The sequence below is a fragment of the Cottoperca gobio genome, chromosome 14, assembly GCF_900634415.1.
Source record: "Cottoperca gobio chromosome 14, fCotGob3.1, whole genome shotgun sequence".
NCBI classification, from domain to species: Eukaryota; Metazoa; Chordata; class Actinopteri; order Perciformes; family Bovichtidae; genus Cottoperca; species Cottoperca gobio.
The window spans coordinates 21,242,496-21,255,854 of NC_041368.1; the positions used below are offsets into that span (position 1 = coordinate 21,242,496).

Here is a 13,359-nt window from a genome sequence, read left to right on the forward strand (position 1 = left end):
TCTCTGCTCAGGTGGGGTGGACTGGCTTGCCTCGTTCTCGTTAATGAGGATGAGGCGGTCTCGCTCCGGGTCCAGCAGCCCCGGCCACGCCTCGCTGTCCAGTTTGGCGATCTGCACCGGCACCTCGGATGGGTGGCGACTCAGAGCCGAGGACGGGAACGGGAGGAAAGGAAGAAGAGGCTAGAGGGAGGAACAAACAAAGAGAAACTGATGAAGACTAACGTCAGTCGAATCACTAGTTGCCTTTGCCTACAATTATAGACTATTCAAGCCATCAATCACACACACACACACACACACACACACACACACACACACACACACGTTCCTCTTCCCAGAGTCATGCGTACCTTCTCTTGGCCTCCTCGTACTTCAGACTCACACGGACCTTCTCTGCCAGTTTGTTGGTGCTGGTCATGAACTGAACACAAACAGAATATTAACACATATTGTGAATGGTATATTATCATAAATGACATTATTACATTATTATTATTATTATTATTATTATTGCTTATTCTGATCTTTATATACATTTAGTTTAATCCAGTGGTTCCCAAAGTAGGGGACAGCTGTTTAAGAATGTTTCGTATTAAAGAAGTCAAATTAGAGTTCTTCTATCGCGACATCATTTCATATTTCAATAACGGTACATATCAAGATATAGCATGTTTTCTGTCAATAAATAATTATTATCTATATGAAATAAATGGTAATGTTTGTATACACCAGTCCTGTGTGAATATAATTAAATGTTTTCTCAATTATTTAACCACTTTAGTGCAAAACTAACAGTTTCGAGTAAAAATTATAGGAAATAAAATTAAAATAATCCATAAATACAGATATAAATAAATCTGTATTTATGGATTATTTTAATTTGATTTCCTATAATATTTAATTAATGAACTATTTCACAAATTATTATTATAAATTAAGACGTAATTGTGTATCACAATATTTCGATATATTCATTTTCATTCCAATAAAAAAACGATAAATAATCACATTATTTCTATTATTATTATTATTTATTAATTAATTATCGCCCAGAAATGAGGAAAAATCAACAAAATTCTGAATTAAAATCAGACAAAATCCACCTAAACAATAAATGCACAGAACTAAAACATTCTTCAGAGCTAACTTTCAGTGCTCCGCTGTTTTAAAGTCGCTGCTTTGCACTCAGAAAGACCTTTGAGGTTTAATACCCAGCCTCAGCGAGGCCTCTCTTAATGCTGTTGCTGGAGAAACGGAGAACCCGCCCGCGACTCACCTCGGCGGGGATGTCGGTCTGCGAGCCGGCGTCGGAGTAGAGCCGAGGGATGGACAGCTCCGAGTTGGCGAGCGACGGGCTGCTGCCCCACAGCTCCTGCTGGGAGCCCGAGTCCAGCTGGAAACTGTCCTTCAGCACCGCCAGTTTCTGGAGGAACACAAGAGACAAAAACGGGGGTTTGCTGCAGATTACATGAATCACTGATCAGGGAGAGGGAGGAACTGGGACGCCGCAGCCACCCGGGGAATAAGAACAGGATGTGATTAGGGACAGAGGAAGAAGATAGATAAAGTAACGCTATTACACCGTATGAAGTTAAGATGTGAGATTTAAGAATGAGATTGAATACAGGACTGAATCAAACATTTTGTCCAAGGAACTGAAGCTTCTAGGAATCAGGTACAAAGATGATTGTGAGGTGAAGATCGTGCCGCTCACTGTGCATGGAGTGTGAGCTGCTCGGGGCAAAGAGCATCACAAAACTGTTCAGTGCAACAACAACACAACTACCTCCTCTGTGTTTGCTGCTTGTTCCCCATTTGTTAGTGATGCAGCAGCAGTGACGGCTGCCGCAGTCATCCTTTCATCTTTACAGCCGCGATGAATATCTTATACGGCTCTGCAGTTCATTTTGATGCCTGCTGTGGAATGCACCTTATCTTTGCTTTTCAGATGAGGCTCAAAAACACCTCTCTGATGACGTGTTCAAGAGGACGATAGTCGTCTCTTCCCGAGCCTTGATGTAGCAATGTTTCAGTGTAAAGCGCCGCGTGGCTGTTGTAGAGAAGGGCAGACGGAGACAAGTGTTTACATTTGTATCTGATGGATTTCATTACCCAGAACTCCTACACTGTGTGATCGTCAGACCTACATCTGCTCTGAGGACTCTGGTAAAGGACAACAGGTTGAGAGGATGCAGTCTTCTTTGCATTTCAAACCTCTCGTTTGCTGCGGAGCGTCGCAATATGTCCACAGAGCAAGATCGTGATCCCATGAGATGAAGAAAAGCTGCACATTGTCACAAACCAGAAGCAGGAACAACAGAATATTTAGTGTGTTTTTGCTTGAAAGACTATTAAAGTCGATGATTACATTTTCTGTCGATGGACTAATCCGTTATTTGACTAACTGTTTTAAAACTGTAGCTGTCAGTGAGGCATGTTAGTAAGAAGCTCTAATTATCCATCTCACACACACATATGTGAACAGACAATCTCACAGACTGAGCTGTCAGCTGCAGATCTTAAGGGGAAGGGAGGGGGAGGAAGAGGGAGGCAGAGGAGTCCACAGAGCAGAGTATGTTTTATTGAACGCGTTCTCCTCACTCTACCTCCAAACAGAGTCTGCAGCCTGAGAATACCTGATATTTAAATCTATACGTGTGTGCTGGAATATAGTCAAGTCTTTTTTATTTAGCCCTGGAGTCTAAAATGCTCAAACTGGTAGGAGAAGATTTATAGACATTCGACATTCATACTGTTTAATATGCTGTGCGGGCGTGTTTGTGCCTGCAGCATCAAAGAACATCTGCATGTTGGAGAAGACTCAAATTGAGCCTCGAGGCAATAAAAAGGATGATTTGTGGTGTATAAGCAAAATAGAAACAATTCATTGTTGTTTGCCATTTGTTGCACGAGAGCTGGTGCTGGTCTCCACTCCCCTCTTACCTGCAGCAGCCTGTGGACTCCAAGTGCCATCATTTAACGTTAATGCACACGGCAGCCATGTTGGAAACATGGAGTTAACGCAGCAAAGGAGGGGAGATTTTCATTCATGCAAATGAAGCACATTGGACCTTGAACTTAAGGTCTCCAGGCAACCAGAACAAACTTCAGCAGCGTTTCTTTGGTTTTATATCATTGCACATCACCTGGAAAATATATTTGTGTTTTGGATTAATGGGCAATCAAAAGCAGAGGTTTTTGCTATTTCCTGACATTTTATAGACAAAATAATTCAACACACAGACATCTGATAATCGAAAGGATACCTATGTGCAGCCCTACATCGTTCAATTGTTTTCCAAACTCAAACAAAGAAGAAGAAAAAGGCCGACTGCCCGCGGATGCAGCTCTTTACTTTCCACTCAAGAGTTTATACCACACGAGCCACAAAGCAAATAAAACCACACGCTTGATAAATGTCGCTGCCGTCGGCAAAATGCTTTTCACTTTCCAGAAAACTCATCTCCCACGGATCCTCACAAACACAACTCTCGTCTCCTCCTGAGTGAACTCGACGGGCTGTCAACACAGCGACTGAGGCGAAACGCTAAAGCACCACCTGCCTCGCTGCAGCCTCAGCTACTCCGGGTCACTAAATCTGCTTTTAGTGCATCTGGCCCTTTTCTCACCGCAATATAATGTAAAGTGTTTTAACACTCGAAAGACTCTCCCGGGTCTCATCGGACGCCCTCATCTCCTCGCCTCACACGGCCTTGTTCATTTAATATTCTTACTCTTCGTCACAATCCACCGCCTGCCACGGCTTATCGAGGCGAGTGTTGTACTGTAGCTCGCTGCAAAGTCCATCTTGAGGTTATTAAGTCAGCGCCTGGTCCTTGCTACTTGTCAGTCTATTTAGGGACTATTTCCTACCTGGGATGAGAGTCCACACACACTACAGCAATATTTAGTCATTTTACTTGTGTGAATAGATGCTCATCAGGATGTGGCCTTGCTGTGATTTTTCTGACATGATCCGCGTGGCTCTTGGTATCACATGTCAGTGTTTGGATTATCGCTCTCCTCTTTCCTTTCTTCCTTTGTTCGTCAAAGAGTTGATACTGGAGCTGATCAACTCAACGTCCCGCCTTCAGCGACCTTTAAACAAGGCTAAGCTTTTACATACATAACAGACTTGCACTTAAGTTGACTCGTGTTTGAGTTGGTTGCTTTCTTTTTGGCTCAGTCTTGGATGAGTGAGTACAAAAACTATTTGTTCCAATTCTGAGAACAAAATGACGGCACTTCGAATGCACTGAACCTGTGCAGTCGCTAACTATGTTTCCCTGACCTTACCTCCACAACAAGCTTAATTCAGTGGCTTAAGGGTCTTAATGATCAACATCTGCTTTTGGAGTTATGGGCTCGTCTCCGTGACTTGACTTCCACCTTTACAAATGTCTTTGTACCTGCATGAGTTCCTGCTTCTCCTTCTCCCCAGAGCTGATGACATCTCGAATGGAGCGGACCTCGCTGAGTATAGTCTGTGCCTCCTGCAGCTTGTAACCATACGGGCTGTTGGACACCTTCTGGTCAATCCTGGGGGATCATGAGGAGGGGGCAGAGCCATAGAGAAAGGAGGGGGGGGGGGGGACACAAAGCAAGTAGCGTTAGGGTTTCAGCAACAACCAATCATCCTGTCAAAATGTCCCGAGATCACCTCATTCACTGCCAGCTGCTCGGGACAGATAATCAGTCTCAAAGATCTAACGACTTTCCATTAGCTGCTCTCTTTAGTGTTTGCACAAGGAACTGGATCAGCTGAGCGTCACAGCAACACGTTGACTCAGTGTCATACGGTTACACTAGGTGTCGAGGTAAAGCTGCCCAGTGTAACCACGGCCTTCAGGAGGCAGGCTTCACTGGCCTTACACAAGCTTTCCAAGCTGCTCCTTTGATTCTCTGCTCTTATAGTTACTTTCTTCTTTGAGGTCTTTGCCGTTAACATTTTACTCATGATCATATGAAAGTATGATGGAAAACCAGGGTGGACGATGTTACCTAGAATAATTTATTATTATATTAACTTTCAGGACCTCCAGAAGTTAAGTCCTAATGATATCATTAATGTAATAACATGAACTGGACCTGGATACGCAGCATAACGTGGATGGAGGGATTAGCCAATTAAAAATGATTAATTCATTTAAATTCATAATTTCTTTGCTAAAATTGAAAAACATGAGACGATGATGAGAAGCTACAGTAGCTGCAGTAGTGACAGAGTGCTGCAGCTCTGATGTTGCCTCCTGCAGCACAACAATCACACTTTATATGTGCAACACCATACAAAAACATTTCATAACAACATTCGCAGCCACAGCAGGTCAGAGAAAATATCTAAGGCTGTATTAAAACACAACAGGTGTTCATGTAGAGCAGGAGATGTCTGCACACTCCTGTCTACAAAGACTGTTCCACATGTACAATGTGTTTACACATACAGCTGGCTTGGTTTGGACTCTTGATCAGTTTAAGAACAAGATTAAAGTTAAACTTGTAACTTCCAGTTAACACACAGTAGATCCTGTTAGTGGCTGTCGGCAGACTGGGACGACCCTGCTGCAGGAAGAACAGACAGAAGAGTCACTTCAGGAAACAGCCATCAGAGGCAGCAGCAGCTATGTAAACCCTGTCATCAGCAAGTCATGCATGCATCTGAATAACAGGTCCTTCCACATTCTTCAGAGAGGGAAGGGGGGGGAGGGTTCGGACAGAGAGAGACAGAGACAGAGAGAGAGAGAGAGAGAGCGAGAGAGAGAGAGAGAGAGAGAGAGAGAGAAGAAGAGAGGAGAGAGAGACCGAGAGGGAGAAGAGAGAGATAGAGAGAGAGAGATGAAGAGCTAATGGTTGGAGATACTACTGGAGTCTATGCTATAAACCATAGATCAGGCAATAGATAGAGAAGTAGAGTAGATAGAGATATCTGATATATATCTCTTTTCTGTAGATCTAGCATATCTCTCGCTATCTCCTCTCCATATATATCGGATCTATAGCCTCTCTATGCCTTCGATATCATATTTCTACTTTATCTCCTCTAGATCTCTCTCTCCTCTATCTCTCTCTCGTCCCTCTCTCCTCTCTCTCTCTCTACAAGAGCTAGATCTCCCTCTCTCCTCTCTCCCCCTTCCCCACCATTTTTCATCTTCATCTAGAGCTCTATCTCAGGTGGCGCTCGCTCTCTCTCTCTCTACTCTCTCTCCTCTTTCTCCTTTCTCTCTCTCTCGCTCTCTCCCCACCCCTTTCGCACTTCATATCGTCTCTTTTGTCTCTTTACGCTCTCCCCCTCTCCCTCTCTCTCTCTCTCCTCTCTCGCGCTCTCTCTCTCTCTCTATCTCTCCTCTCTCTCTCTCTCTCTCTCCCTTCCTTTCCCTCTCTATCTTCTTCCTTGAAGTGAGGGAGGGAGAGAGGCACTTGTCTGTAACAGGCAGAGAGAACAAGTAATCCTCTCTAAGTCCTTCTCAAACACGGACTTATGTTGGGTAAAAACGTTGTTATGAACCTTTTTATAATTAAAATCACAAGGACCTCTTTACAACAACGCAGAGAGAAAGAAGGGCATTCAACAGATACTGACCAAGCTGAAACACTTAACTAGGTACAGTCATAAAACTGACTTCACACGTTTAATAACAGTTTTAGGCTGAGGAGGCAGTGCCCTGTCATTTACAACGCCCCACGTCGTACAGTACATGTGGACGAAAGGACACGAAGCGATATATTAACTGATAATTGTTTTAAAGGGGTTCTGCAGTGGTTTTGAATTGATTGTGAGAAACAATGGACGTAATTGGCAAAGCAAAGTTGGAGAAATGCTGACGCTAAGAGCCTTTTCCTCTAATGAACTGCGGACAGTATCAGGGGGAATCAGGTCTGATCATCGTTCGCGGCCACGTAGCCGGTTCGTAATGTAGTTCTAAACAACTCTCTTGCCGATCCATGAATTTGTCTTCTCCTATAATTTGTTATTTCGTCTAAGGGACCCTTCTTTCTTCCGGTTTCACGCCAGTCACATGGAAACGTCTTCAACACGTCCTCTCGCTCGCTGTCAATTCTAGATAACTTCAGGGTCGCAGTGCATATGTGAAAGAGGCTTTAGTCTCTAGTACGGGCCAAGAATCTGTCTTCTGTTAGAACCTCTCTGCCTGGTAAAGGCCCAAAACGTGTGGCTCAAAACTCTTGTGATGAAGGCTTTCTGTTCAAGTATTCAAGTCCAATCTGATAGAAATCCATAGAAACCATCATCAGGTTTATTCTCTGAGATTTTAAAGGTCCGACACTGATGTTGGGTGTAACGCCTGGCCCGCTGTCGGCATTCCAGTCCATCCCTGAGGTGTTGGATGGGGTTGAGGTCAGGACTCTGTGCAGGCCAGTCAAGTTCTTTCTTAATGGAGCTGGTTTTGTGCACGGGGGCATTGTGATGTTCAGTACAAACACAAACTGTTGGAAGCACACTATTGTCGTACACAGTGGTTCCCAGCCTTGTCGGCTTGTGATCCCCTAAAAACGAAGTAATGTCTACACTTGTGAAAAAGGACAATAGCAGTTATTTGATACCTTTTTTTCCCCCCACGACACCACAGACTGTATTAAAGAATGTTTGTTGTGATTGGCTGTGAGCAGAACCATACAAACAGTCATTCATTTCTAGATCTTGGAACGAAAAGCAATGAATGCTGTTATTGTTTGAGTTGTGATACTACTTGGTATTGGGTTGTTAAGGCCGATACGCAGCCCTAAAGTCTACCGGTTGTTTTTGAAGTGCTGTACCAATAAATCGCACGCAAAAGACCAAAGATTAGAGGAAAATCTGAATATAATAGCATCACACTGAGGGATACAAATGTGTTTTCAACAATCATCTTTGCAGGTTGGGAGCCGCTGGTCTAAGATATTCTAAATGTTCATTGGTACAAAGGGACATAATAACCGAAAACAAGAAAGAGTCCCAGACAACAGCCCACTAAAGTATATGGACAGGGTTGTCTATACAGTGTATAATTATATTGTTCCTTCTCTGTTTCTTCGTATCAGAAAACATCATCATAAGTCACCCTCTCATGCACCAGTATTTTGTGAAATCTTAACAGGAGCCGAGTGTTCGGCTGCATTCCAGACTAAGCCTATTCGTACTTCTGCAAACAGTGATTGGTTGTTGAATGCCGTCTGATGACTGTAACAGGAGAGGAAAGTCACGGGGGAATGCTGTCCAACCACTCTGCCTCGGCTACTCTTTAATCCTCCTGACACTCTCCCTGTGCTGCGTGAGGCAAGACAAACAGACCGGACATTCCTGTTCAATTCAACATCGACTGACAGCGGCTCTGCAGGTCAACTTTCCAATGTGGTGAATTTCAAAAACATCACAGCCTGACATGAAGAACAAATGGAAGAATGTGTCCCTTTCAAATCTGCTTCGTCCTCCGATGGCTTCACCGGTACACCTTTTGCACCTTTCCGGACGAACTCGCTTCATAGTCTGAGCTGTAGAAGTAGGTCAGATGGAAAGGGGTGTTTCCTCTTAAATCCACATTCTTCAGCCGTTGTTCCGTTGCTGCGTTTATAGAGGTGTTAGTGTTTAATGATGGGATGGAATGTGCGATAATGCTGAGGCAATAACCGAGGTGATAAGCAAGGTAAGGTTTCTCACTAGCTCTCGTACGTTCCCTCGACGGATTCACATTTACTGTTCAACAGGATGTTGAACTGGGGGAAGTCCAACACAGGGTTCTTGACTGCTTCATTTCTAAATGATAAAAACTATTCTGGGATGCCTGAGTGATGCTGTCATTGATAAGGATAAGACAAATCAGGTGGAGACATGGCTAAGGGTTTTGAAGAAAGAGCACGATAGAGCGAGTAGAGAGGTCTCAAGTCTTTGCACTCAAGTCCCAAGTCAAGTCTGACAGGTCCTACGTTCTGGGTCTTGAACAAGTCATAATGCGCTCTTCACCAATTTGGACCGGACACGTTTTGTATACTGCCATTTGGATTTTGATGATGTAAATACAATAATCTTTGGTAGAATCTCTTCCAACTCTTCTATTTGGTTCAAACAAAGTGGATCTGGGGAATTAAGTGTCGACTTGCTGGGAATAAACAGCGTTAACGTTAGTCGATAAAGGGATATTAATTGATTCGCGGCACATAGAAACACTTTTTTAACTTTAAGCTTCGCGGAAGGTATCGAGCATTTTCAAGTCAAAAGGCTCAAGTGCAAATAAAGTCACGAGTCACTGGTGTTATAGTCCATGTGCAGATGCAATTCCTTTTTAGATTTCGTCAAATGGTGTGTTATTTTGGCGCTGTCACTCAAATCTGAGAAATAGTTAAGGGCGCCCCCAACCCGACACACATCATGGTTTTATTATCCCTGTCAGCGAAACATGATGTCGAGGATTTACAAATGATCCAATCAAGGGACCTTATTCTTTGACCCTGACATAGTCTGGAACAGAAAGATGTGACGCATAAAGCACTTGTTGAAGAGGAACATGTTCATGTATTAATCATTTAAGTATAAGCATAAACACTACACAGGTTCTGGTTCTGCTGCTCTTCTCTGTTCTCTATCATTGTACATGTCTTTGGTTTTGGGCTCTGGGGAGTTGGGAATTGGAAAATTAGGAGAGGGCTAAAGATTGCCCTGAAACTTCCTCCACTACACAGTACATGTGAGTCGAAGGAGTTTTGCAGGCAGAAGGTAAATCTGTAAAGACAGAGGGAAGGTCAAACACATACTTGCTATTCAAGTCAGATTCCGACTGTCTTGCTTTGCTCGTCAAATTAAATTAGGACGGCTGGTGGTAGCATCAAGTGCGAGGATCTAATCCCAGAGTCGGCCGTCAACAAATATACCTGTCAAAATGCCCTTCGGCAGGAACTCAAGGTGGAGAGGAGGATAGACTGGAGAGCTTCCAGGAGTGAATACGAGAGCGCACATGAGAAACAAATACCTCCATGACAGAGAGAGAAAACAGGCAGGACAAGTGCATCGGTGTCTGCGTGAGGACGTCAGGTTGCAACACTTACTCTTTGAGGGTCTCAAAGCCTTGTTCTTTGTGCTGCAGCTCCTGCTTCATACAGGCCAGGTCCCGCTTCAGCTTGTTCACCTGAGACACAGAGATGACGACAGATATTAGTGTTGGGAAAATGTTTTTAAAAGAATAAGGCCAGTGATATTTTGTATGTTTGTTATTGCCAAAAGATCTCGCAAAACGCCCAAATGTGTTAGTCCGTCTCTTTCCGACTTCTCCACCCTGTCTGTGTCTCTCAGACTGAAGCCCACTGCTTCCTACTGAATATTAAAGTCTCACAAATATAGGTGTGTTTTTCTATATGATAAGTAATAAGACAGGAAGTAAACGAGGTTTTTGTTGGAGACCTTTTTTCCAGCTGTGGATTAATACACATTTGGTGCTCTAGTGAGCATTTGGGGCAGCAGGACGGTGTGTGTGTGTGTGTGTGTGTGTGTGTGTGTGTGTGTGTGTGGTCAAATAAACTGCAGTGTGTGTGTTCATGTCACTCCGAGCGACAGAGAGGCTCACTATATGTTTTTAATGACACTTTGAACAACAATGGAGCTCTATGGCACAGAGGAAGAACACACTTGTTAGTAGATACATTCATTATTGAATCATTTATTATTATTAATTGCCTGTTATTATATTATATTTTATATTAAAACAGAAAATAGTAAATGCCCAAAAATCGAACTATATTTATATTTGAGGAGCTGGAAGCAGAGAATTAATGGCATTTTGATTTTCAAATGTTTTAATCATTTTACCTGAAGACATAATAGCTATGAAAATAGAAACTACTGACAGTGAGGGTTAAAGGTCAACGTTTTAAAAGACATAGTGCTGAAATAATTAGATATCCAGTTCCATCTTCTCCAACGTGAAGATGATTCTGTTTTTAGACTCAAATAGTTTCTTTGGGGTTTGGACAAAAAAACCAAGCATTTTGAAGATGTGCTTTTCACGTGTTGTGATATTTTAGCCATAAATCCTTAATAAGAAACATTTATTTTACGTTTAGTAGATCAGGCATCAGTCAGACGAAGTTGAAACAGGAAGGAGAGGCTCTTACCCGACTTTTGGCTGTGGCTATTTCTGCTTTTAGGATGTCTGGGTCATACTTGCTGGACGAGGACGATCTGGAATTCACTGCAGGAAAGATAAGAAGAACGAAAGAGGAGGTGTTAAAGAACGCCACCTTATATATAACATATATCACATCCCATTTCCTAAATCCCCTTCCATTTCTCATTTCCAAAAATGTCCTTAAATTTCTGAGTTCCACCGTCTGTTGGTTTCTCCTGCTCGGTCCCTCCACACTACTCACAGCTGGTCTGTGACGTCGACTTGTCCTTCCACGCATCATTGAGCTGCCGGTACTCCTGCTGCGCCAGGCGGAGCCTCTGCTCCTTCACCTGGTAAATCTCCTTCTGGGCGCTGAGCGCGTCGCGAGCCACGGCCAGGTAGTCCCGCAGCATAAACTCCTGCTCCCGCTGCCACTGGGCCCGCGGGTCCTCCAGCTGCGTGCTCTCTGCAGGAGAAGAAGATGAGGAGGAAGACAATGAGTGGAGGAAGAAGAGGAGATCTAGATAACAGGATTTGAGCAAAGAAAACAAACCTGCTTGTTGGTTTGCACATTTCATATTTAAATTAGGACGATCTGATTTACAGAGTTTAAATCAACAGAGAACAATCCTGTTGTTGAATATTTTCAAATGATGTCAAACATGAGTCAGAGATGAGTTATCAGACGTATCACATGACCTGTATTTATTCTGGTTAACTTTAAAATACACGTCAAGATTCGACATACCAATGTTGAAGACTGATAAGTAACTTCCTCATAATTAGAATGTCTGTATCCAAATGAACAATTGAAACAATTGACTGGCCAGTGGACTATTGTGAAATAAATATATATATATATATATATATATATATATATATATATATATATATATATATATATATATATATATATATATATATATATATATATATATATATATATATATATATATATTTAGAAGTGTTGTGATCCATGTTGCATACTTGAGACACTATTTTTCCAGGTTTATGTGAAGAATACGGTAAGTGGGGTAAAGAGAGATGAGCAGAAACAAGAACACATAACGGGAAACTCACTCGTGTTGTGGTCGACATAGTACGGTCCGACGGCGGAGTCATACGCCTCCTCCCAACCGACCGGCAGCTCATCCCCGATGCAGTCAGCAAACGTCAGAGGCTTCGTGTGCCTGAACATAACAGGATCAGGAAATAGATTCAGAAACAGAATCAGTCAGAAAACAACAATTATAAATCACAATATTTACACACATGTCCGTATATGTGCACGTCTCATGTGGACATGTATAATGCATGAAACACATGCACAGCGTCAGTGCTCAGTTTTTAATAGAGCCTCACAGAACATGACGACAACACAAAACTAATCACCAACAAGATGATTTATGGGATTTTGGGAAACTTTGTAATATAAATAATATTTGTCAAACTAAACTTGTCCAAACTGGTACAAGTATTTGTGTTTGTCTGCACCTCAGAACAACACAAACTAATGAAACACTCCCATTAGCTTTCTCCGTTTTTGACAAAGCATTTAAGGGTAGGTATGTGTGTGTGAGTGTGTGTGTGTGTGTGTGTGTGTGTGTGTGTGTGTGTGTGTGTGTGTGTGTGTGTGTGTGTGTGTGTGTGTGTGTCAACAGAAACCAAGTCCCAACTTCTCACTCCAAATTCATATACATATACAAAATAGGTAGAACAGCATATAGCATGTGTCACATGATAATTAATGAACATGTAAAACCAGCTTTTTACAATTCATACATTCAGACTGTCTGACTTTCACACAAACGCACTTCTCAAACAACTGATCAGTGTGCATCTTTACAAGTCACTGCTGAATCACAGAGTTTTGAGAATGAATCCACCGTGCGAGACATAATGCCCTGCCTTCACTTGGAGATGATGCACTTCTTTCTCACATACTTTCATAAACACCCAAATGACATCGCAGGAAGTGCATTCCAACCCTATCTTTGACGTGACAAATAACTTCTGACTTCATGGAAAGAGCTACATCTTTAGCTATTCTATTTGGAATTTGTCAACGAGAGCTTTAGGTCAATCGTGATGGCATTTTTCAACAGATTTATTGTGAAAAGAATTGTTAGTTGCAGCCATCAATTGTGTATGAAAAGGTAAAACTCGCCCTACAATTTATACTGTAATGAATTCTGGAGTAACCCCAACATGACGCTACAGATATTATAAAGTAAAAAATGACCAAACTAAAAGATGTATTCATCCCGGC

General features: G+C 42.5%; 1 protein-coding gene across 1 annotated transcript in view; it reads right to left on the reverse strand.

Annotated features, from left to right (window-relative positions):
- Window positions 1–13,359, reverse strand: part of wwc1 (WW and C2 domain containing 1) — a 39,384-nt gene that overhangs the window by 15,764 nt on the left and 10,261 nt on the right. The window contains 8 exon segments of the mRNA XM_029448146.1: window positions 1–123; window positions 323–421; window positions 1,277–1,423; window positions 4,410–4,539; window positions 10,036–10,115; window positions 11,098–11,174; window positions 11,353–11,556; window positions 12,171–12,280. The exon segment at window positions 1–123 is cut by the window's left edge and continues 9 nt beyond it. Coding sequence (XP_029304006.1) covers window positions 1–123; window positions 323–421; window positions 1,277–1,423; window positions 4,410–4,539; window positions 10,036–10,115; window positions 11,098–11,174; window positions 11,353–11,556; window positions 12,171–12,280 — 970 coding nt within the window.